Source organism: Eptatretus burgeri, chromosome 5 (genome assembly GCF_056783735.1).
Source record: "Eptatretus burgeri isolate ZD-2024b chromosome 5, Ebu_testis_v1, whole genome shotgun sequence".
In the NCBI taxonomy this organism is placed as follows: domain Eukaryota; kingdom Metazoa; phylum Chordata; class Myxini; order Myxiniformes; family Myxinidae; genus Eptatretus; species Eptatretus burgeri.
Genome location: NC_140965.1, coordinates 92,580,535 through 92,604,311, shown reverse-complemented (window position 1 = coordinate 92,604,311; position 23,777 = coordinate 92,580,535). Strand labels below are relative to the sequence as shown.

General features: G+C 41.4%; 1 protein-coding gene across 1 annotated transcript in view; it reads left to right on the top strand.

Annotated features, from left to right (window-relative positions):
- Positions 1–21,599, top strand: part of LOC147026963 (uncharacterized) — a 150,574-nt gene extending 128,975 nt beyond the window's left edge. Inside the window, exons 2-3 of the mRNA XM_085882907.1 lie at positions 19,418–19,612; positions 19,710–21,599. Coding sequence (XP_085739033.1) covers positions 19,418–19,612; positions 19,710–20,729 — 1,215 coding nt within the window. The 3' untranslated portion in view covers positions 20,730–21,599. The remainder of the gene's footprint in view (positions 1–19,417; positions 19,613–19,709) is intronic.
- Positions 21,600–23,777: the final 2,178 nt, after the last annotated feature.

Here is a 23,777-nt window from a genome sequence, read left to right as displayed (position 1 = left end):
AGCTAATGGGTGTAGCGACTCCCTTGGGGGGGCTAGGCCCTTTGGCAATTCATTCCTTTGGGACAGGGGAAATGTGAGATTCGGGCAGGAATGTTTTGGAATTTTTTTTCTTCATGGTCCAGGCAAGAACTCACCTACTCTTCGCAAAGGACACCATGGGATATTTAATGTCCACTAACTAATACTGGCAGACAGGACACAGAGTTTAATATCCATCCGAGGGACGGAGCACACATTGATGAATTACCCTATCTGTGAAACACTGGGATGACAATTTATAACTGGGCTGGGATTCCAACCCCAGCTGGACAGCTTAGAGGTGAGTGTACGGAACTTGAGGCCATCCTGCCTGCCCCAGCTTTCGCAAGCCCGTATTAAAACAAATGCAGTCCTCACATTATTCGGTAATTCAACCAATTGATTGCATTTTGGGGTTGGATGTAATAATATCCCAATAGCCAAGGAGACTGCTTAAGCAGCACCAATGCTCAACACAGAGTATGGTCCCAATGGTATGTAATGACAGAAAATTATTCATGTGTATCAATAAATTGTCAAAGTACACCATGTACAGCAATACATGTACATTGTACAGTAATACCTCGCCATATGCTGTTTCTCAACACGCTTGTTTCTGTTTTATGCTCCTTATACATTATGACACCCTCCCGACTCTGCTCACTGGCTTCAGACATACACCAATGTGTTCCATCCTGGTGTTACACAGCAACCGGTCCAGACATACTCCAGTCCGTGCCGCTTCCTTGAGTCTGAGTTTTAATTTTATTTCACTTTTAAAGGTTTAAAAAAAATCACTCAGTTTTATATTAAATGAATGTAATATGAGTGAATCCGTATTTCACAAGATCAATATCCCTACGCAGCACTATTTTTCGCCTAAATTTACATTCCACTCCAGCATCTCCGCTCCAGGTATTCTATTTAACCGACGTGTTCTTGCACAACAGATATTTTCACATACCCTGTGGGGTGCTGTAAGTGCTGCACAAACCTTGAAAAAGAAGGTTCCTTTGGATCGTTTTTCATTTTAACAAATAAATATTTCGGTAAAAGGAATGTGATAAAGAAAGTAATGAAAGTGATGTAAAGGTTCACAAACTGACACTACGTGGGGACTCATGTGATACCATTTCCTGTTCTTCCTGCTGAACTTGTTCTGAACACGTCCATTCCGTGTGTGTACAATTTGCTCAACGAATCGGTATCAATTTTTATTGCCTTTTCAATTGTGCCTGAACGTTTGAAATGTTGCAGCCCAAGAAAATTAAACAAAGCATTTCCCTTCAAATGAAATTGGACATTTTGAAACATTAGAGTTCTGGAATGGGCACAACAACATCGATCTATAATTCCAGCAATCTGTGTGTGTGTGTCTGTCTGTCCGTCTGTTTGTCTGCGACCGCCGGTCCGATCTGATTGAAACTTGCCAGGAATATTGCTGGGGACCCGCGGATGTGCCTTTTCGAGGTTTGATATTAATCAGACGAGCGGTTCCCAAGTTACGGCCATTTATCTTTCGACCAATGACAAGACACGGTGCTATGACATCACGAATGACTTCACAATTAATGTTTATTTTTTTTTTTCATGATTGACGGTCCGATCTGATTGAAACTTGCCAGGAATATTCCCAGGGCCCTGCAGATGTGCCTTTTCAAGGTTTGATATCAATCAGACGAACTGTTCCCAAGTTAAGGCCATTTATCTGTCGACCAATGACAGGACACGGTGCTATGACGTCACGAATGACGTCACAATTAATATTTTTTGTTTGCACGATTGACGTCACAATTCTTCTTCTTCGTTTGGTATGACGTCACAATCGACGCTGTGGACCTGAGTATGTGCCTTTTCAAGGTTTGATATTGTTCTTTATCCGTTTCAGCTGTTTCCCAAGTATTTCCCAAGGGTTTGAAAGCTGTTTTTTTTCCAAAGGTTTCAATTAATTGTTGTGCTTGGTAGACATTTGTGAATACATTTACAGAGAGGAGGGCGAGAGAGGAGGGGGGAGAGAGGGGGGAAAGAGAGGGGAGGGAGAGAGAGGAGGGAGAGAGGGGGGTGAGAGAGAGAGGGGGTGAGAGAGAGAGAGGGGGCGTCACAATGCAAGAGAGGGGGAGAGAGGAGGATGTGAGAAGGGGACGGGAGAGGAGGGGATGAGAGTGGGGGCGAGAGAGGAGTGGGGAGAGAGGAAGGGCGAGACTCGGGGTGAGAGAGGGGGGATGAGAGTGGGGGGTTTATTTATTTATTATTATTATTTTTTTTTTGCACGATTGATGGTCCAATCTGATTGAAACTTGCAAGGAATATTGCCGGGGCCCCGCGGATGTTCCTTTTCAAGGTTTGATATCAATCGGACGAGCGGTTCCCAAGTTATGGCCATTTATCTGTCGACCAATGACAGGACACGGTGCTATGACATCACGAATGACGTCACAATTGATATTTATTTATTTGTTTTTGCACAATTGACGTCACAATTCTTCTTCTTCGTTTGGTATGACGTCACAATCGACGCTGGGGACCTGAGTATGTGCATTTTCAAGGTTTGATATCATTCTTTATCCGTTTCAGCTGTTTCCCAAGTGTTTCCCAAGGTTTGAAAGCTGTTTTTTCCCAAGGTTCGAATTAATTGTTCAAATTATTAATTAATCCAAAGGTTTGAATTTTCCCAAGGGAAACAGCTGTTTCCCAAGGGTTTGAAAGCTGTTTTTTCCAAAGGTTTGAATTAATTGTTGTGCTTGGTAGACATTTGTGAATACATTTACAGAGAGAGGGGTGAGAGACGAGGGGGGAGAGAGGGGGGCAAGAGAGGAGGGGGGAGAGGGCGAGAGAGGGGAGGGAGAGGGGAGAGAGGGGCGTCACAATGCAAGAGAGGGGGAGAGAGGAGGAAGCGAGAGAGGGGGACGGGAGAGGGGGGATGAGAGTGGGGGTGAGAGAGGGGAACGAGAGAGAGGAGGCGTCACAATGCAAGAGAGGGGGAGAGAGAAGGAAGCGAGAGAGAGGAAGGGCGAGACTAGGGGGAGAGAGGGGGTCAAGAGAGGGGGGTGAGAGAGGGCTGCACATACTGGCACTCACCTACGCCCCACACCTACGGGCCCGTACTAGTATTTAATACAATCAAGAACATAGCCTTGGAAGGAGGTTACGTCTGCAAACCTCAACGATGTGTGGTGGAAACTGGCCTGATTGGGTTCCTCACTGCCAGGGGTGGATTGAAGAGGAGGAGACTCAAGATGTTATTGTAATGGATAGACACCTGGGATTCGAGGAACTTGAGAAGGACGATGTTGATTTTTACTCTCCAGTACTGCACTGTACAGACATGACAGAAATAAATAGACACCTTAAATTTCTTCATTTAATCTGTATAACATGGTTTTACTGTGATTTGTACTAATATTCAACTATTTATTTGCAGAAACGAGTTCCTGTGTCATGTATGACAATTAACTATTCCTCGAACCCAGGGAGCACACGACCTTTGTGAATTTCAAAAAGGACGAATTGTTGGCCAGAGTTGGAGTCAGCCAGCATCAGATAGCTAAGAACCTTGGTGTTCTGCTTTCTCCGGTCAATCGGGTGATTGTGCAATTCACCCGCGAAGGCAAAGAATCCACAGCTTCCAGTTCTAGTCGATCTGGGCCCTCAGAAAGGTGTCTTCGAGCTGTCAAGCGGTCCATTGAGAAAACTCCCCGTTGCAAGGCAGCAGATGTTGCAGAGGAGGTCCAGGATAGCTCAAGAACTGTCATGTGGTACCTTCCTCAACTGGGCCACTATGGGAGAGCAGCGAGGAGAAAACCTCTATTTCGCCCAGCAACATTCAAAGGAAAAAGAAGTGGGATGACGAGATGGCCAACAGACCCGTGGAGTTTTGGCAAACTGTCATTTTTTCAGAAGAGTCCCAATTTGCTCAATTTTTCTGACAGTGGAGTGTGTTGGCGACATCAACACTATGACACATATTTCTATCCTTGAGGATGGACTTCTCCCTGTCTTCTTCTGGTCAGATGGTCAAAAACAGCACTATTCATGGAAGATGGAGCTCCATGCCACACTGCAACCAGAGTTGGTGTCAAAGCCACCCAATACTCGCCTGTTTATACATTTATCATTTTTAAAAGACTCGTCTAATAATTAATATTTTTTTATAAACCATTGCAGTGGTCTGATCCAAATAATTTTAAAGCAATATATGTATTTGTATATTGCAATCAGTAACAAGAGCGCAAGTGAGCACAATATACGCCCAAACAAGAAGGTATATACAGAATTGTGCTACTACGTGGAAAACAGCATCCTGGTTGCCATGGCAACCACTTTAGATGACGAACGTATATCACGACACACCGTCTCCACAGTCTGTACCTATGTACCAAATATGAAACGTGAAAGTTGAAAACTTTGGGAGTTAGAGTGCGGACAGAAACGGATAGAAAACAGCATCCTGGTTGCCATGGCAACCACTTTAGATGACGAACGTATGTCACGACACACCGTCTCCAGTCTGTACCTATGTACCAAATATGAAACGTGAAAGTTGAAAACTTTGGGAGTTAGAGTGCGGACAGAAACGGATGGAAAACAGCATCCTGGTTGCCATGGCAACCACTTTAGATGACGAACGTAGGTCACGACACACCGTCTCCACAGTCTGTACCTATGTACCAAATATGAAACGTGAAAGTTTAAAACTTTTGGAGTTAGAGTGCGGACAGGAACGGACGACACATAATAAGCCCCGATATATATATATATATATATATATATATATATATATATATATATATATATATATATATATATATATATATATATATATATATATATATATATATATATATATATATATATATATATATATATATCGGGCGTATAAAAACAGTGTGGTGGATAAAAACATTAGAAATGAAAAAATAACTTGCACCAAAAATTTTAACATTTTCACGCTCACGCCAGGGGTATCGCTACAGCTCTGTTCTTCGAACAGGCGAGCTAAAAAAGACCAAAGAATGGCAGGACAGAAATGGGATCAAGCGACTTCCATAGCCAAGTCAGTCTCTTGAAAAGGATCCCATTGAACACCTGGACCATATTGGATCAAGCTGTGTGGAAAAAGTCCAGGAAACCAACATCACGGGCAGAATTGCTAAACCTTTTGTGTGAAGCCTGGGCAGAAATCCCACAAGAGAAAATTTCAGAACTCGTTAGTTCTATGCCTGAAAAAGTAAAAGCATTGAAATCTGCAAATGGCAAGTCTACCAAATACTCGTGTTTGTATTAAAATGGATCAAATGTATTTCAAATGTTAAATAAATAAATTCTTTTAAAATCATGGTGTCTATTTACTTCTGTCATATCTCTGTGTGTACTTTTCTCAATCATTACAACTGCTATTTATTCATTAAAAAGTGCAACCATATATTGAGAACTCTTATTTGGGGAAAAATGCTGGTTTTCACATCCTTCAAGAGTGTATCTTCTCTTTATAACATTATTCTTATGAGAAAACGTGTTTCGCAACAAACTGATTAGCAATACACTCGGTTTTTCAGGAACGCATCCCGAGCGTACCGTGAGGTATTACTGTACTGCAAAGTTTGTGAAGAATTTAGTTGAATCGTAAGAGGAGTAAATTAACCATAAAATGATTGGTTATATCTTCTGCTGAACCTTCCTTTTTGTACAGAAATCTCGGCTCATGGAGCAGAAAACGACGGAACATTAAAAAAAAAAAACATTTTCCCCCGAAATATGAACAGCAGGTTCACAAACTAGCAGGGGATGAACGAGAACAGAGAAAAAGACAAGACATCGTACATGGAATGGACAAGTGACAGAAAGGAAAGCGGTTGGGGTTTGTTTTGTCCTTTACAGACACTTGCCTGATTGTGGGTAATTTTTCATTTGAGTTTGGTAAAGCAGTTCAACTTTTATTGCTGCATTACTCCCACACTATTGACATGACACCGATTATTTTATTTCTGGAAAGTCATAATTTGGAGGCCATCCTATTTCTCACAAATGGGAAAAAGCCAAACATCGTTGCACAGCCCTTACTGAAAAGTTCAAAGTCACCAATCCCTTCCTTTCACTGATAACGTTTCTGACTTCTCCCACTAAGGTTGAGAAGGTTGCAGTCATTCTCAACACCTCTTTATACAACTGATCCTAATGGAATTTGGATTCACTCAAGAACCATGCCTTGGCTCGATCATCTCTTTTCTCACTCTTCTCAAGGTCCGTCTCAGATTACACTGAACAACAAATTTCAAAAATTTTTTTTTACTGGAGATGTGTAAAGTGATTAAGACTAATTTGGGTACGCTGATTTCAAAAATCATAACCGTTTTGCTGTATCACATCAGGATTTTCAGGAACAGAAATATTCCCATTGCCTAGAAGTCAGGATTTCAATGAAATTTACATATGTCTTTAACATGTCTATTTCGTACAATTGTTGTTAACTTGTGTTATATTTCTTTCTTTCAGATAAAGATGAGTAGGCGTTCCTGTACCAATCATCCTGACAACTTCTGTTATGTCTGTGGTCGGTATACCAAAAAAGATCAACAGCGAAGTATATCTACAGCAGTGAAAATGAAGGCCGCCTACTTTCACTACTTCGGGTGTAAGGTGGGGGACCAAGAACAGAGCTGGGCACCACACATCTGCTGCACAAGCTGTCACACAACCTTGACTCAGTGGTTGGTGGGCAAGCGCGCGAGCATGCCATTTGCGGTGCCCATGATATGGCGTGAGCCGCAGAATCATGATGATTGTTATTTCTGCTGCACAAGCATCGCCGGCTTCAACAAGAAGAATAAAGGTCACATCAAGTACGCTGACTGCGTCTCTGCTCGTAAACCTGTGCCTCATGATGACGAGAACCCCGTTCCAACACCTCCAGCTGATCAGAACATAGCTGTAAGCAGTGGTGAAGAGGATGGTGATGATGAACCTTTTGAACCCGACACTCAAGAATCACACCTTCTGAACCAGGGAGACTTAAATGATCTTGTAAGAGATCTCTCGCTGTCAAAGGCGAAGGCAGAGCTGCTTGGATCAAGGCTGCAGCAGTGGAATCTACTTGAACCTAACACCAAGATATCCTTGTTCAGAGCACGTCACAGAGACATGGCTGAGTTCTTTGAGATGGAAGACACGATGACATTCTGCAGTGACATCAACGGTCTGTTGAAAGAACTTGGGTGTGATCACGATCCTGCAGACTGGCGCCTCTTCATCGACTCGTGGAAGAACAGCTTGAAGGCCGTTTTGCTCCACAATGGCAACGAGAAACCATCAGTCCCACTGGCTCACGCGTTCGGCATGACAGAGACCTATGAGACTATGCGGCAGCTGCTTGATTCCATCAAGTACAATGACTTCAACTGGCACATCTGCGGAGACTTGAAAGTGGTGGCGCTGTTGTTCGGGCTGCAGTCAGGCTACACGAAATACATGTGCTTCCTTTGTCTCTGGGATAGCAGAGACGACAAGAATCACTGGACGAAGAAAGATTGGGAAGAGCGAAAAGAGCATGTACCTGGTCGACACAACGTGAAGCATGTCGCCCTTGTCGACCCAGCCAAGGTTTTCCTTCCACCACTCCACATAAAGCTCGGCTTGATGAAAAGTTTTGTACGGGCAATGGATCTGAATGGGCGTGGGTTTTTATACCTCAAGGAAAAGTTTGGCAACACCTTGTCGGAGGCCAATATCAAGGCTGGTGTCTTTGTTGGACCGCAAATCCGACAGATTATGAAGGACGAAACTTTTCCGACAACTCTAAACCCCAAAGAGCTGGCAGCGTGGAGGAGCTTCAAAGCTGTGACGGACAACTTCTTGGGGAACGAGCGCGCGGACAACTATGAAGAAATAGTGCAGCAGCTGCTGGAGTCCTTCAGGAAACTTGGCTCCAGGATGTCCCTGAAAATCCATTTCCTACACCAGCACCTGAACTTCTTCCCTGACAACTTGGGAGCAGTCTCGGACGAGCACGGCGAGCGATTCCACCAAGAGATTTCACTCATGGAGACGCGTTACCAAGGGCGGCACAACCCGAACATGATGGGCGATTTCTGCTGGTTCCTGCATCGTGACACTGACACAGAGCAGCACAAACGCAAAGCCAAATGCTTAAAGCATTTTTAATTACATTCTAGTGGAGTTTTTCTGTAATTTCTATAATTTTGAAGCATTCATGATGAAATAAATGAATAAATGAATTTTTGTAAATTTCATTGAAATCCTGACTTCTAGGCAATGGGAATATTTCTGTTACTGAAAATCCTGACGTGATACAGCAAAACGGTTATGATTTTTGAAATCAGCGTACCCAAATTAGTCTAAATCACTTTACACATCTCCAGTAAACAATTTTTGTTGTTCAGTGTTATCTTCCCTATTTTGGAAAGTTACAAATGCAATCCCTATTCACAATAAAGGTTCCATGTCTGATCCTCCTGACTAAATTTCAGGTCACCCTTTCCCTGATAAGTAAAGTGATGGTATCTATCATAGGCATGGAGGAGGAGATTGGGAGCATACTCTGTGCAGAGTGTTGGTGCTGCTTAGGCCTAAGTCTCATTTGCTCTACGGCGAGGATACGGCGGCCATACACCCTCTGAATTGACAGAAACATGCGGTGCCCTAAGGTCACCGTGCGACATCAAATCAAAGACCGTACGGCACCCCGACGTTTTTGGTCTCCACAATTTATAAATACGCTGTGCAGCTACCCGAAAAATAAAAACATTTGTGACTGCTACATTGTGTGACCGTGGAAATACTGCGGCCGCGCTATAATTGCTAGTGGCCGTAGATTTTGTAGACCCCACGGCCGCCGTGGCAAATGTGACTTAGGCCTTAAGCAGTCTCCTTGGCTATTGGACATAATCCTGGAAGGGTCGCCACTCCAACACAGTATACCAGCATGCTGGCACTCATTCTGCCGACCTCAGAAGGATGACAGGCAAAGTTAACCCCACCTGGTATTAATTCAACAGCTGAGTGGGATTTGAACTCAGGACCCTAGGATCCAAAGCCCACCACCCTTACCATTAAGCAAACACCAGGCATATAGGCATGGACCACAGGCATTATCTCTTCTCCAACTCCAATTCCTGAATTTTTGCCCCTGTGATGCTAACATGAACATGTTTGCTGCTTTGAAACAAAAATGGATAGATGCACATCTCAAACAAGACAAGGGCCATCTCTCTCAACATCTCTCGAGATTTACTTTCAAACCCCCAATCTCCTTTTCCGGCCAAGCCTGAGAAGAGGTATAGTACTCATCAAATGGCTGTCTTCTCAAGGTGGCAATAGCCTTGGAATTCTACACTCATAGCTCATTACAATGTATAAAGTCTTTTTCTGAAGTATCATTGAGTAATGTGCCTGCAATCATGAGTGGTGCAGCTACTTCCGAGCTCATTCACTTTTTTGGAATCCAAGCCACTGTGAAATTGCCATCTCAGTAGAAGGCTGAGTCTCAAGGTATGCTTCTTGTCCACCGCAGGCAGGTTGCAGGACTGTTTTCTATCACATTACTCTGCCCTCCTTCTTCCAGAACACCACACCATCTATAGTCACTTCCAGCTTTCTCCCACACCTACCCCTGCTCACTACTCTTAGTGACCACATACCCCTCTCCCCTAGATTTTTATATAAAAGGCAACTTTTGACATGCCCACCCCAACATGCTTCACACACCCTTTCATTACATCCAGGGGAAGGAGAAAATTCCTCGATTGCCCCGCTGAGTGCAGAGAGAAAAGTGGTCATAAAGATGGCACTGCTCGTTGGAAAGTGACGTCAAATCTGGTGTGTGTGTGTGTGTGTGTGTGTGTGTGTGTGTGTGTGTGTGTGTGTGTGTGTGTGTGTGTGTGTGTGTGTGTGTGTGTTTTCATCCATGAGCCTTAAATCCTGTAAAACAACCAACAAACGTGGATTCCTCCACCACTAATTCTCAGTGGAGAGTCACAGCAAAGACCATTACAAACCACACGTTAATAAAAATCCTCTCCACCTCCCAATTTTCAGAGTTCTATCAACAAGCTTGGACACTAACAAATTTCTCCGAATGATTTAACCAAGAAAGAAAATATTAATGCCAGCAACCACATTTTGCCACGTCAGTAAAATGCTTTGGACTATTAACGGTAACCTTGTTTGCCTGCTCTTCCCGAATACTGAGATCTTAGCACAGGTAAACAAACCAGTTGGCCCTTTGCCATGTTGCCGACGTGAGGGGACATCCATCTAACCTATCCTTCGAAGTCAGTTTTGATGTTGGAAAGTATCATCGTGTCCAGGGGGGTTCGACCCATACCTTGATGGATAGCCAAACAGCTCTCCCTTGGAGGCAAACAGCCGGAACTCGGAAATTAATGCGTGCGCACAGCAAAACAGTTAAGCGCTGCACCACAACGGCACAAATGCAAGGACACAAGCAAATTGAATTAAATAAATAATAATTTAATGAAAATAGGGGTAATAATTACAAGGGACAATCATTCAGGTAAGAGTAAGGAAAGAAAACTAAAGTCTAAATCGAGGCACCTCGACACACGGACTTAAATACAGACAAGGGGAAAAATGAAAGAAAGAAAAATCCCTCCTTTGTCCTGGCACTTAGCTGTGTGCCAGAGATGGTCTTGAGGGAGCTTTGAATCGAGGTGCTTCGGAGATGCGCCCCAAAAAAATGTCGCCAAGTTGTTCTCTCGCAGAGGGACCGTTCGTACGTCAGGCAATTCGTGAGCGGTATTCAACACCAAGACTCAAAGACTCCTTGCAGCTTCTTTTCACGACCAAATATGCCAACCATTCCTCTCTTGCACCCGGTCCGTTCACAACGATCGCCCACATGATGAGACGATTTATTGGTCCCCGTGATCAAGCCACGAGGCACGCTCTCCTTCCCTCCTCAGAAACGTACACACTTCACGGCTCAGCCGAACCATCAACGGCCAACATCCTGCTCAGCACGTGAGCCAATTCACACAGCACGAACACAACAATCCTGCAGCCTTCGTCTTGCCGAGAGCAAAAGCAAGATCCTCCGTGTCGTCTGACTAATGTGGCTTCTTCTCTCTCGTGTCCTCTTACGTCCTCTTGACATTAGTCATTCCTCCCTCGGTTATTACTCCGCAACCATCCCTTACTCTGGGGCGTGGCTCACCCAAGCCCAGGAAGGCGTGGCTTCTGCCCGCTTGTAGTTGTTTTAGGGACGTGTTCCCCACCTTTATTGCCGATCTTGAAATACAAAAACATAGGAAAAAGTGACTGGGGGGGGGGGCAATTACATACTGGGGGAATTATCACTAATCCCAATCTAATTAACATGGCACCAACCCCCATGTGCTGACAAGTAAAACTTAAGCTCACAGTGCTGTCTCCCTACTTAATTACATCGAGATGTCTCCAACACATCCACAGACCAAACAACTCCATACAATCCTATCTTTCCTATGAAATACCTTCATCTACCCCCACAAACATAACAGTATTTTCGTTTAACGTCTAATTTTCGGGGAAGAATTCCAGACTGTTGGCACAAATTGATTCATAGCTAAGATTACATGCATATCATTTGAAACTAGAAGGGCACTCGGTGGAGCGCACACCTCCACACGCAATGCCTGACCCACGAGAACATAAATTTTTGAAATACCATGCTATATATCGTTATTGGCACCTTCTCTCAATAGTGAAGAACCACTTTAAAAATTCTAGTAGTTGGATCCGGATCCTGATCTTTACCAAAATTTAATCAATTCTTCCTCGTCACACACTCAACCTGTCCACCAAGTTTCATCCGAATCCGTCCGAAACTTTTTGAGACATCCTGCACACAGACAGACAGAGAGGGTTGAAAACATAACCTCCTTCACCTTCGGTGGCAGAGGTAATTAATCATCATCGAGATAGAGCTGCTATTTTATACCTCTTGAACATTTGTAGTTCACAAGGAAAGAATCCAAATTAGTCATTTATAAACCGTTTGTTTCCCTCAATTGTCAAGTGAATGTCATTCATGACTTTTCAACATCTCAAAAGGTTTATTCAAAAAAAATTAAACATATAAAAGGCACTTATGCCAACTTTCAACTTGAACCAAAGAAAGTTTAGACACCATTTGATTTTATAACTTCCAGGACCATGTGTGTGTTATGGTCATGATAATCTGCATATCCATTAACTTCCACTTTTACTCGAGTTAAATGGCTGGGTATTTGAAATTATTAATGTACTACCACCGATATCAATGAGCCTTGTTGAACAGCATCGAGTTTATGAACGTGCTTATGAGCAATAAATCAGCATTACGGCACGGCAACGACGACGTAAAGAAATTGATGAAGAGATGCCAATGCATGGGCACTGCGAATGAAACGGCAAGCATGACACTTAAAAGCCTGAGTTGCTGGAATGGCCATTCCACGGGCCGATGATTTTCTAATGGTAAATTAAGCCGGAGATAAAGTTATCGACAAAACATCTGGCACGTCAGCTGCTGCAACCATTTTTTTTAAATTCCATTGAACGGCTAGTTGCGTCAACGCAAAACGTCTTCGATAAGATGAACTCGTCGTCCTGGCGAAGGCTCATGTTGATCTGCGTCGGCAGACAGGTAGAACAATGGATAAAATTGTTCGTGGATTTTATACATATATATATATATATATATATATATATATATATATATATATATATATATATATATATATATATATATATATATATATATATATATATATATATATAACAGGTAGAACAATGGATAAAATTGTTCGTGGATTTTATACATACATATATATATATATATATATATATATATATATATATATATATATATATATATATATATATATATATATATATATATATATATATATATAAAACAGGTAGAACAATGGATAAAATTGTTTGTGGATTTTATACATATATATATATATATATATATATATATATATATATATATAGATATATATAGATATATATATATATATATATATATAGATAGATATATATATATATATATATATATATATATATATCTTCTTCTTCTTCTTTCGGCTGCTCCTGTTAGGGGTCGCCACAGCGGATCATCCGTATGATCCGCATAGTGATTTGGCACATGTTTTACACCGGATGCCCTTCCTGACGCAACCCTGGTCACCTCTTGTGACACAGGGATCTGGTACACCTATTTTAACCGGGGTATACACCGGCCCAGTACACTGGTACTCATTTCGCCGACCTCGGAAGGATGACAGGCTGAGTCAACCCCCTGGTGTATTAATTCAGTGGCCCAACGGGGCTTGAACTCAGGACCTTTTGGATCCCAAGCCGCTGCCCTAACCACTGCGCCAACACCAGGCTTACATATATATATATATACACACATATATATATAACAGGGAGAACAATGGATAAAATCCACAGGACGTTGAGTGAGGTGTGAGGTATATGCGAACTGTCGTAGGAAGCAAGAAGCTGACATTTTAGGCGTTAACAGCACATCGGAGCGAAAAACGTTTTGAGTATCACCTCAATCATTGTTCTGTTATTTTTTTCAATCAAATAACATTATCTATCCTGTTCAATAATTTTTGTTGTTACGTTATCTGTTAAATAAAACAATTGTTTGTTTTTTTACAAACACACAAGCAAGAAATTATATTTAAAGCAAGTATTTAAAAGCAAGAAAGAAAAAAAGCGCATAAGGGCAGATTTAACCACAACATGTATTCTTCAATCTTACTGAAACAAAAGACTTGGCCATCATTCACTCAGGGGCTAAGAATAAAACAAGGACTTGAAAATAAGATAAAAGTAAAGTATGGAGAAAAGCAAAGCAGTCTTTCCTTCTCTCCCTCACCTCACACAAATATACAGAATGCAGAGGGAAAATGGATGGGGAAGATGGGCAGTGGCAATGTGACGTGTCCCTGAGGTGCCCAGACCCAATAGGCGAGTCCTCTCCGGTGTCCCAGATATGTGAGCTAGATGTGTGACTCACCCTCGTCTGCCTCAGCTTCTTCCTCCTCAGGCCCCATTTGATGAGGTACCGCCACTCACCCTCCTTGTCCTTTGTGGCTGACAAGATCGAGAAGGCAGGAGGACACTTGTGGAAGGAGTGTTCTTTTTCCACAGAAGCTCGACACCAACTTCTCGTGAAGCTTTCCTTTCTTTTCCCTCACACATTTTTGTTCCTTCCCTCGTGAGCCTTCTCTTCTGCTTTCTGCCTTTTTGCTTCTCTCACCTTTTCTGCTTTCTGAGCCGTCTGCTCAGAAGTACTCTTCGTCCCTGCTCGAGCGAGCTTGTCCCGTGTGCTTCTGCTTTTCTGCCTCTTCTTTCCTCCCACAAGCCTTCTGCCCCTCACATTGGTCCACAGCCGATGGGGGCAGGTGCACGACATCACTTGTGGAAATTGCCACACCATTCTGAGGGAACTTTCAATGAAGCCCCCACCTCTTACTCTATGCGTCCGAAGCCGCTACGAGAGCCCCCAACCCCCTCCCCATGCATGCAAAATGCCCACTCGTACTGTTCTTCACTTGAGCATTGAGAGAAGCACAGCACCTCGTAGGCCACAACGAGCACCAAGCATCATGAACATGCATGTGAGAGCACCCGATGAGTTATTTAGTAAGGCACAGATGGAGGGAACACGGAAAGGAATTCCACATGACCAATGGATGACTGAAAGGCTGTGGGATTTAAAGTAAGACCAATGGGGTGAAGGAGAGACTGTTGAAAGGATGTTTGATGGAGGGGATATTATTGGTGGACCGTTGAAATAGGCCGATGGAGTAAAGGAGGAATGATTAAAAGTAACAGAGGGATTGAACAGAACGATGGTGTGAAGGAACAAAGATTGAAAGTAATAGAGGGGAAGGGTGGAGACATCATAATGGCAAAATACAGCCAAGCCAATGCATGCCTCTTGAACAGCCCTTTGATAAGGGACCAAGGACAATCTCTACAAAGATTCATGTAATCACTGATCCTCGAGTCACCTACGTGCCCATGTATGCTCTCCCCCTGGAGTAAGTTTTCCAAATCCAGAACAAATTATATGATTATATATATGTACATGAATATATATATATATATATATATATATATATATATATATATAAATATATATATATATATATATATATATATATATATATCGATATAAATAAACATACATTATGCATATCTTGTTACGGGTACAGAGTGTATTATGAGGGGGATAATCCTCATTTCTCCTCGGAAGAATGGGACCTGGAGCCCACCGCTCACAATTAATTTTGTGGTACAGTGGGTTGCTTAACAACCACGAATTCCAGTGTCCACCGTCAAATTTGCTGTTTAACTAGAGGTCACGTGGCCTCATGACCGGGGAACACGCCCTCGGCGATGCACCAATCTTATCTTGATTAGATCTTAAGTAATGTGGCCGAGCGTTTACCGCTGGTGCACGCCGACTATGACAGGTTAATTAGTTGAGGAATTATAATCTCCCAGTCTATCGAAGTTCGGACAATGCTGAATCAATGGAAGGAAATGACAATCACGGCCAGGTTGAAATGTCAACAAGGAATTTATAATAAAGAAAAAGAAATAAATTGAAGAACTTTATTTCCTTGTCAATTAAATGGATGAATTCAAATCGATGAAATGTTCAATCAACAAAATAATCTCAAACAAATAAAGACTTCAACAATTTATAGAAAAATGGACAAACAACAGATGCTTATCACAATGCCTGACCTAACAATTAAACACGAGACATGGGTACCCATCGGACCCTTCGGGGGAAAAGAAATCCGGTGTCGGCTTACCAAGGCAGACGTCAAGCGTCTACTAAAATAACCCAAAATGTGTGAGCGTGCCTTGGTCCGCTGCCAGCACCCTGCCTTGCGTGCACCCACCCGCAAACAGGCTCAAACACCAATCGACGTCACATCATCTCCAGGAACCAGGGACGCCAAGAATTAGGTAGGCCAAGAGCCAGGTCCCGAGCAGAACAAGCAGGAACGGTCCAAATGTCACCAACCACCATTGCTGCTGTCCCCAACCGTCAGGAGCTGAAAGGAGCTATCACCAGTGGTCAGGAGCTGTTACCAACCATCAGCAAGGCGATCCTCCTGTCCTTTTAAAGGTGACCAATGTGGGCGAAGCCTCAAGTAGACTTCAGCAAAATCCATCTTGCCCATTGGCGCATCGCTGCACGTGACCTCCAACCCTCAATTCTCGCAGTCATTCTCTCCTCACCATTGAATGAGATGCAACTCCCAATTAACACAGGCCTGGCTTACGACACCATGTTCAGGGCACTGGACGAATGCCAGAAAGCAGCCATTTGCCACAACAACCGAGCGAAAACGTGAAGCACTCACAAAACATCACCGGGCAATTATCACCTCTTTGTTCAGCCCGAGACGAAGAAGAGCCAGTGAGCATGTACAGAGCTGCTGAACGGGGTGTGGATCGCCGATGGAAAAATGTGGATATCAAACATCGATGAAAAAAAGGTGGGTGTCGAATGTCAATGGAAAAGGTGGGTGTCGAACATCATACATATATATATATATATATATATATATATATATATATATATATATATATATATATATATATATATATATATATATATATATATATATATATATATACATATATATATATATATATATATATATATATATATATATATACATATACATATATACATATACATATACATATACATATACATATACATATACATATACATATATATATATATATATATATATATATATATATACATATACATATATATATATATATATATATATATATACACATACATATACATACATACATATACATACATCGAGAGAGAGAGGGGGAAGGGGTGGGGAGAGAGAGAGGGGAGGGTTGGGAGAGAGAGGGAGGGGTGGGAGAGAGAGGGGAGGGGTGGGAGAGAGGATGTAGGGGGAAGCAAGGGGGGAGTGACAAGAGAGCGAGGAGTGATGGGGGAAGGGGCATCTCAGAAGCGGGGTAGGAAGCAGGGGGGGGGTGGGAGGGTGATGCCTCACCAAACATTGCAATACATTCTGGGATAAAGGGTGGCAGCAAGGAGGATGGGGAAGAGAGGAGGGTGAAGTGGTTTGGAAGGAGGTAAGCATGAGAGGAGGGGTTGTCAACTTGCATTTGGTAGTGGGACTTGAGGAGAAGGGAGGAAGGGGGTAGTGCAGGATTGAAGGAAATGGGGTACATTAAAACAGCATGTTAATACAGCACGTGGAGACCGCCGGGAGATGTCCATGGGGGTGGAGAGGAGAGGGGATTTGGGAGTAGTTAAGCATGAGGAGAGGGGGGTCAAAGACAGTGTGCTGGGAAATGAAGGCTACATATTGATGGGAAGTGAAGGCCTCATCTCCCACGACGAGGCTGAGTCTTTGGGCCTCTCACTCTCTCACCACAGGCAGGTCGGTGGTCTTTCTGTCTTCTACCGTCTCCTCTCCGGTCTCGCCCCCCCCCCCTACTCTGTCTGCGATTTGTCCCCACCATTTTTCCGCAGGGCGCTGAAGGTCTGCCAGCAACCCCATTCTGGTAAAACTACCAAAATCACGAATCACTGCTCACCTTCACTCTTTTATTTCTCTTTTTCCCCACCTTTAGAATAAACTCCCTCACTCTGTTCAATCCCATCCTTCTCTTCAGGCTTCAAAACAGCTGTTCACCACCACCTCTTATCGTCTCCCATCCAAATCCTCGATCTTCTCTACCCGTTAATCCACCCCAAACCCACCTCCTTCAAATTTCCTGCTTTCCTTCCTGAAAGTCCCTGTAATGTCCATCTTGTGTACCCCATGTTCCCTGCCCCATCCCTCTCCCTTCCACAGATCTCCTAATGTCTCTGTTCCCCACTGTTTTGTCCTCCCCTCTCCTGCCCCTCCTGACTCATGCCCCCTTGCTGTGTGTTGTGTGTTAACTCTCATACGAGCCTCGACAAGGAATTAAACAACAACAAAAAAGGCAGCATGAGGGGAAGGGTAGGTGAAGCAGCAGAGGGGGAAGCGAATGCAGTGCGAGGGGAAGGAAAGGTAAGGCAGCATGAGGGGAAGGGAATGTGGTGTGAGGGGAAACGAAGACAGTGTGAGGGGAAGGGAAGGGCAATACAACATGCCCAAAAAGCAACATTTTCTTTTTAACCACCGGGATATTGAGGAGGGGGACGGGGGATTCCGGCAGACGTGACGTCCAGTTTAACATCAGTAGGGTAAGAATACTGATTCTGGCTCACTTTTCCCCATGTAAATGAATGGGGGATTTTCAGCGATTCATATTTTTTTCCCTAAAAATAAATCCCCTTTTTATCCCAAGGTATATTTATTTGTCTCCCCTTTTAACTTGGAGGTTGAACCTCATTGAATTGAACACCTGGGGGTTGAACAGCTCACTCATTGAACCTATAAAGATTTGTTCATTCTCAAATTCCTTCAATAGTTTAATTTTCTTTGCACAATAATCCCCATCTAAAATATTGACAAACAAAACATTTGAATCTTTATATTTTTTAAGATACCCCATTTGTGCCATTACGAAATGATAAACTTCTCTTAATGCTCTTGTTTGACCACCTCCTGAGCCACAGGTTATTTTTTGTTAAGCCCCGCCCACTTTTCTTTAAGCCCCGCCCACTTTTGTTAAGCCCCGCCCACTTTCCACAAGGTATTCAATAAGCCCCGCCCACTTTTCTTTAAGCCCCGCCCACTTTTGCTAAGCTCCGCCCACTTTTCATAAGGTATTTTTCTAAGCCACGCCCACTTTTCCTAAGCCCCGCCCACTTTTGCTAAGCTCCGCCCACTTTTCATGAGGTATTTTTTCTAAGCCACGCCCACTTTTCCTAAGCCCCGCCCACTTTTGTTAAGCTCCGCCCACTTTTCATAAGGTATTTTTTCTAAGCCACGCCCACTTTTCCTAAGCTCCGCCTACTTTTGCTAAGCCCCGCCCACTCTTACATCATTTCCAGTTCATCTCTGACTCACAAAGAAATCACTAGAAAATTACAGGATGTTATGGTTTTGAAAAATTTCCCAATGAAGGCTTGCCTAGGCTTGCCCAGGGAATTTCCAAAGGAAACCACACCCACCAGTCTTTCTCTATAAAAGCTTCAAACCCAGGCTCCATTTTAAACATTTGTTTTTGCTGGCAATGGTGTTCTGTGTGCTTGTCTCGAACTCTCTGTCTTCTATGGAACTAAACCTTCAAGTTGATGAACTGGATTCAAACCTCTTATCTATTGAGGTAAGATTTTTTATTTTCCTATTTTCAAACTTTGATTGAAGCATACTCATTTAATAATTAAATAACTTAATTAATACATTATTATTTTCTCTCACAGGAAATTGTATCTGGAATACAAAATGAAAATACTGCTTTTGCTACAACTTGGGGGGAAATTGTTGGCTTGGTTGAAGACCTTATGAGCGACCAAGACCTTGAGTGGGATGACTTTGGTGTTCCTTGGAACTCTCTGTCTTGTATGGAACTAAACCTTCAAGTTGATGAACTGGATTCAAACCTCTTATCTATTGAGGTAAGATTTTTTATTTTCCTATTTTCAAACTTTGATTGAAGCATACTCATTTAATAATTAAATAACTTAATTAATACATTATTATTTTCTCTCACAGGAAATTGTGTCTGAAATACGAAATGAAAATACTGCTTTTGCTACAACTTGGGGCGAAATTGTTGGCTTGGTTGAAGACCTTATGAGCGACCAAGACCCACAGAACGAGTTCGTCCTTGATGACCCAACCAAAGAGTTATACCTTGGAGACCAGCAAAATCCTGAAAAAGAGTTTTACAGCAATAGTACTCATTGTGAGTTATCAAGACAATACCCACTGAACAAGTTATACCTTGATGAGCCAGAATACAAGTTTTACCTTGGAGACTCACAAATTTTGAAAAAATCAAGAAATGAGTTCTGCCTTGATGGTTTAAATAACTACCTTGGAGACTCAGGAAAAGGGTTCTGCCAAGATGGTTCTAAATATGGGGCCTACCTTGGAGACTCACAAATTTTGAAAAAATCAGTAAATGAGTTCTGCCTTGATGGTTTAAATAACTACCTTGGAGACTCAGGAAAAGGGTTCTGCCAAGATGGTTCTAAATATGGGGCCTACCTTGGAGACTCACAAATTTTGAAAAAATCAGTAAATGAGTTATCCTTAAGAGACTTTGTAAGTTGGTTTTACTTTGAATACTTGAAATGTGGGTTCTGGATTGATAACTCACAATGTGATACATATCTTGGAAACTCAACGGGAATGTGGTTATACCTTGAAGACTTGGAAAGTTGGGTTTATGTTGGACACTTGAAACTTTTTTGGGGGCTTTTATTTATTTATTTATTTATTTATTATTATTATTATTTTATTTATTTATATTTTGGAGACTTTTGGAGTTGCTATCACTCTTTGGGATCTAAACCTATCGATGTAGTTCTTTGTCGGATGGTGCTTGATGGGAGCAAGATCAAGAAAGTTCTGGGAAGAAAGTGCAGGCTTACTCCCCCTTTTTACGTCATCAAACCTGAAAGCCTTAAAAGACAGAATTGGAAGAAGAGAAAAAAACAAAAAATATACATTGTTCGTTCTGGGAAGAAAGTGCAGGCTTACTCCCCCTTTCTACGTCATCAAACCTGAAAGCCTTAAAAGACAGAATTGGAAGAAGAAAAAAAAAACGTAAAAAAAAAAATATATATATATATATATATAGGTGGAAATCTCATTTTGAAAAAGACATTGTGTTGGGCGAGGATTGAGTTGGGGTTGAGATTTTGAATGTGAGGGTTGGGGTTGAGATTTTGAATGTGAGGGTTGGGACACACACACATACACATCAACAAACAAAAGTTAAGCCTTGACTATTCAGTTGAGGATTCTGTGTTTGGGGTTCACAGATGTAAGAACGTCCACCCCTTGACACACATTATATACTGTTATACACCTCGGACTTGGCCCTCGAGTATCCACAACGGTGTATAGTAGGAGGGAGTGAAGCGCCAACCTATTGCTCCCATTGCACACACACACACACAAACAAAAGTTAAGCCTTGACTATTCAGTTGAGGATTCTGTGTTTGGGGTTCACAGATGTAAGAACGTCCACCCCTTGACACACATTATATACTGTTATACACCTCGGACTTGGCCCTCGAGTGTCCACAAAGGTGTATTATCTGCTTAGTTTTGTCTTTTGTAATTCCTGTGAATAAAATGAACCTAAAATCTCTTCCCCTTCCAAATCATATATTTTATAAGTCCAAGGAACTGTATCGATTACATCAACAATTTTAAAAAGTTCTTTCGTCCATCGTTCAGTAAAACCCTTTTCAAAATGAGATTTCCACCTATATATTCTTACGATATCACCAACTTTGAACTTAGGTTTTCTGACATTAATCTCTTTTTCATATTTTAATTTTGTAAATGTTTCTGATGGCTTCATATTCGTTGACGTGTGAATCGTGTCATTATACTTATCCACAATATCCTGAATAAAAGATGACCATTGTTGTGAACCGAGTTGTGTGAATTTTTTATATAGTCTCTCTTTTAAGGTACGATTAAAACGTTCAACAACAACTGCCTTCCCTTCATTAAAGGTACTGTATAATGTAATACTGTTATTTTTTAGAAAATTCATAAATGTCTTGTTATAAAACTCTCTACCCTCATCAGTCCACAATTTCTTAGGTTTTCTCTTACTTTTATTAAATATCTGTTGAAAAGCTAACATAAGAGTATTACCTGTTTTGTTTTTTAAAGGGACAACCCACGCATATCTACTCCTCAAATCAATAACGGTTAAAGCATACTTGTACCCCTTATCATTATTGAGTTCAATCAAATCAGCAGACCAGATATAATCAACTTCCTTGGAATAAACTTTCCTTCTCTGAAACTTTGTGAATATTGGTTTATGTAATTCATCAGCTAATTGCTCTTCAGTCTTAATGGCATCATTAGAGCCTATAAGTTTTTTGAATTTCCAAGTCCAAGTTTCAATTTAGCACTAATCATCTTCTTCACGATGAACCTATCAACTTTTTCTCTCAAGGTTGGATTTTGTATCAGAGACAAATTATACAACATTTCTCTATCGGCTTCATGCTTTTCTTCCAACGTTGTGGTATTCCCATAATCAATATCGTGTCTCATGCACACTTCATCAACTCTATTGATTGGTTTACTCCAGGATTTAGGATTGTCTGCCTCATCTAATCTTTTATCCAAGTTTGTGCCTGGACCACAGAAAGAATAACCTGGAAGATGTAATTCCCTGGTATTCCAGTAGTTGTAAATTTACTTCCTGATAAAAACTTTTGTATATCTCCTCCGAGTTTGTGTTTGGAGATAAATTGATTTTTTTTTTGAACCACACACCGAACATATACCTTTTTGTATAACCCTGTTATTTTTACTTTTAATATATGAAATATTTTTAGTATTAGTTTTCTTTTTACATTTGAGACAATAACTCATTTATTTATGAGAAAAATTCCTGCAGAGTGCAAAAACCTTTTTAGTTTCCAACATGCACATTTGAATCTTAATTTTTAAAACATAAAGAATCCTTAGAAATGCCTTCACTCTCTCCTCCATTTATTTAAGAAAAAACTTGAATTAAAATGAATAGCTTGACGATGTCAATAGTCTTGAAGAAAATATTGCAAATAGACTTGTCAATTCTTTGTTTTCCTCCTCGGTGGGTTGAGTTATTTTCTGTAATACCACCAATCTTTTTTGAATCTCACTGGTTTCCATATTTTGATATTTATTCATTCTCTCTCTTTCCTCCCTCTCTCTCTTCTCCTTTTCCTCCTTCTCTTTCTTCTCCCTCTCTCTCTTCTCTCTTTCCTCCTTCTCTCTCTTCTCCTTTTCCTCCTTCTCTTTCTTCTCCCTCTCTCTCTTCTCTCTTTCCTCCTTCTCTCTCTTCTCCTTTTCCTCCTTCTCTTTCTTCTCCCTCTCCTCCTTCTCCTTTTCCTCCTCTTCCCTCTCTTCTTCAACTCCTTCCTCATCCCTTACTATCCTTGAATCGTTTACACCCCATAGAATATTATACATATATTCATCAGGATTTCTTGTTATTCCTGTATCCAAAATAATTTTTTTTACAACAGGAAACCAATAAAATTTCTTTTGAATTTCGAAAAGAGCCTTACCTTTTCTTAACCTTATAATTTTTTCATTATTTAACATTCTAATTAAATCTAAAGTTGTCGGTTTATCAACATCAGCATAATGCCAATCTTTTATTGAAAATACCTCATTCTTATGTTGTAGAACATATTTATTAAAATACCGAATACCCTTTTCTTGAAGGTATGCTTGGACACAGAAATGATAATTTTCTTGAAGCCTTCTTGCTGTCATTTATGTATTAGAAATATATGTTAGAATAATATTATGGCACGAAACACCTCCCCATCTTCCCCTAGTTAAATCATTTTGTATTTCCTTACTTATTATATATAATCCTGTTTTTTCTGTTTTCATGAGATAAACAAGGGCAAAACCATTATTATATTTACCCTTATTAAATTCTTTTATTTGTTGTTTACTAATAGTGGCTCCACAAAACTCATTCTCGATACCAAGTGGATAATATTCTTCCTTACGAGACTGATTTAATTGTTCCAGGTCTTCGAGGTTAATTTTAAATGACCAATTATACCCTAAATCATTCAT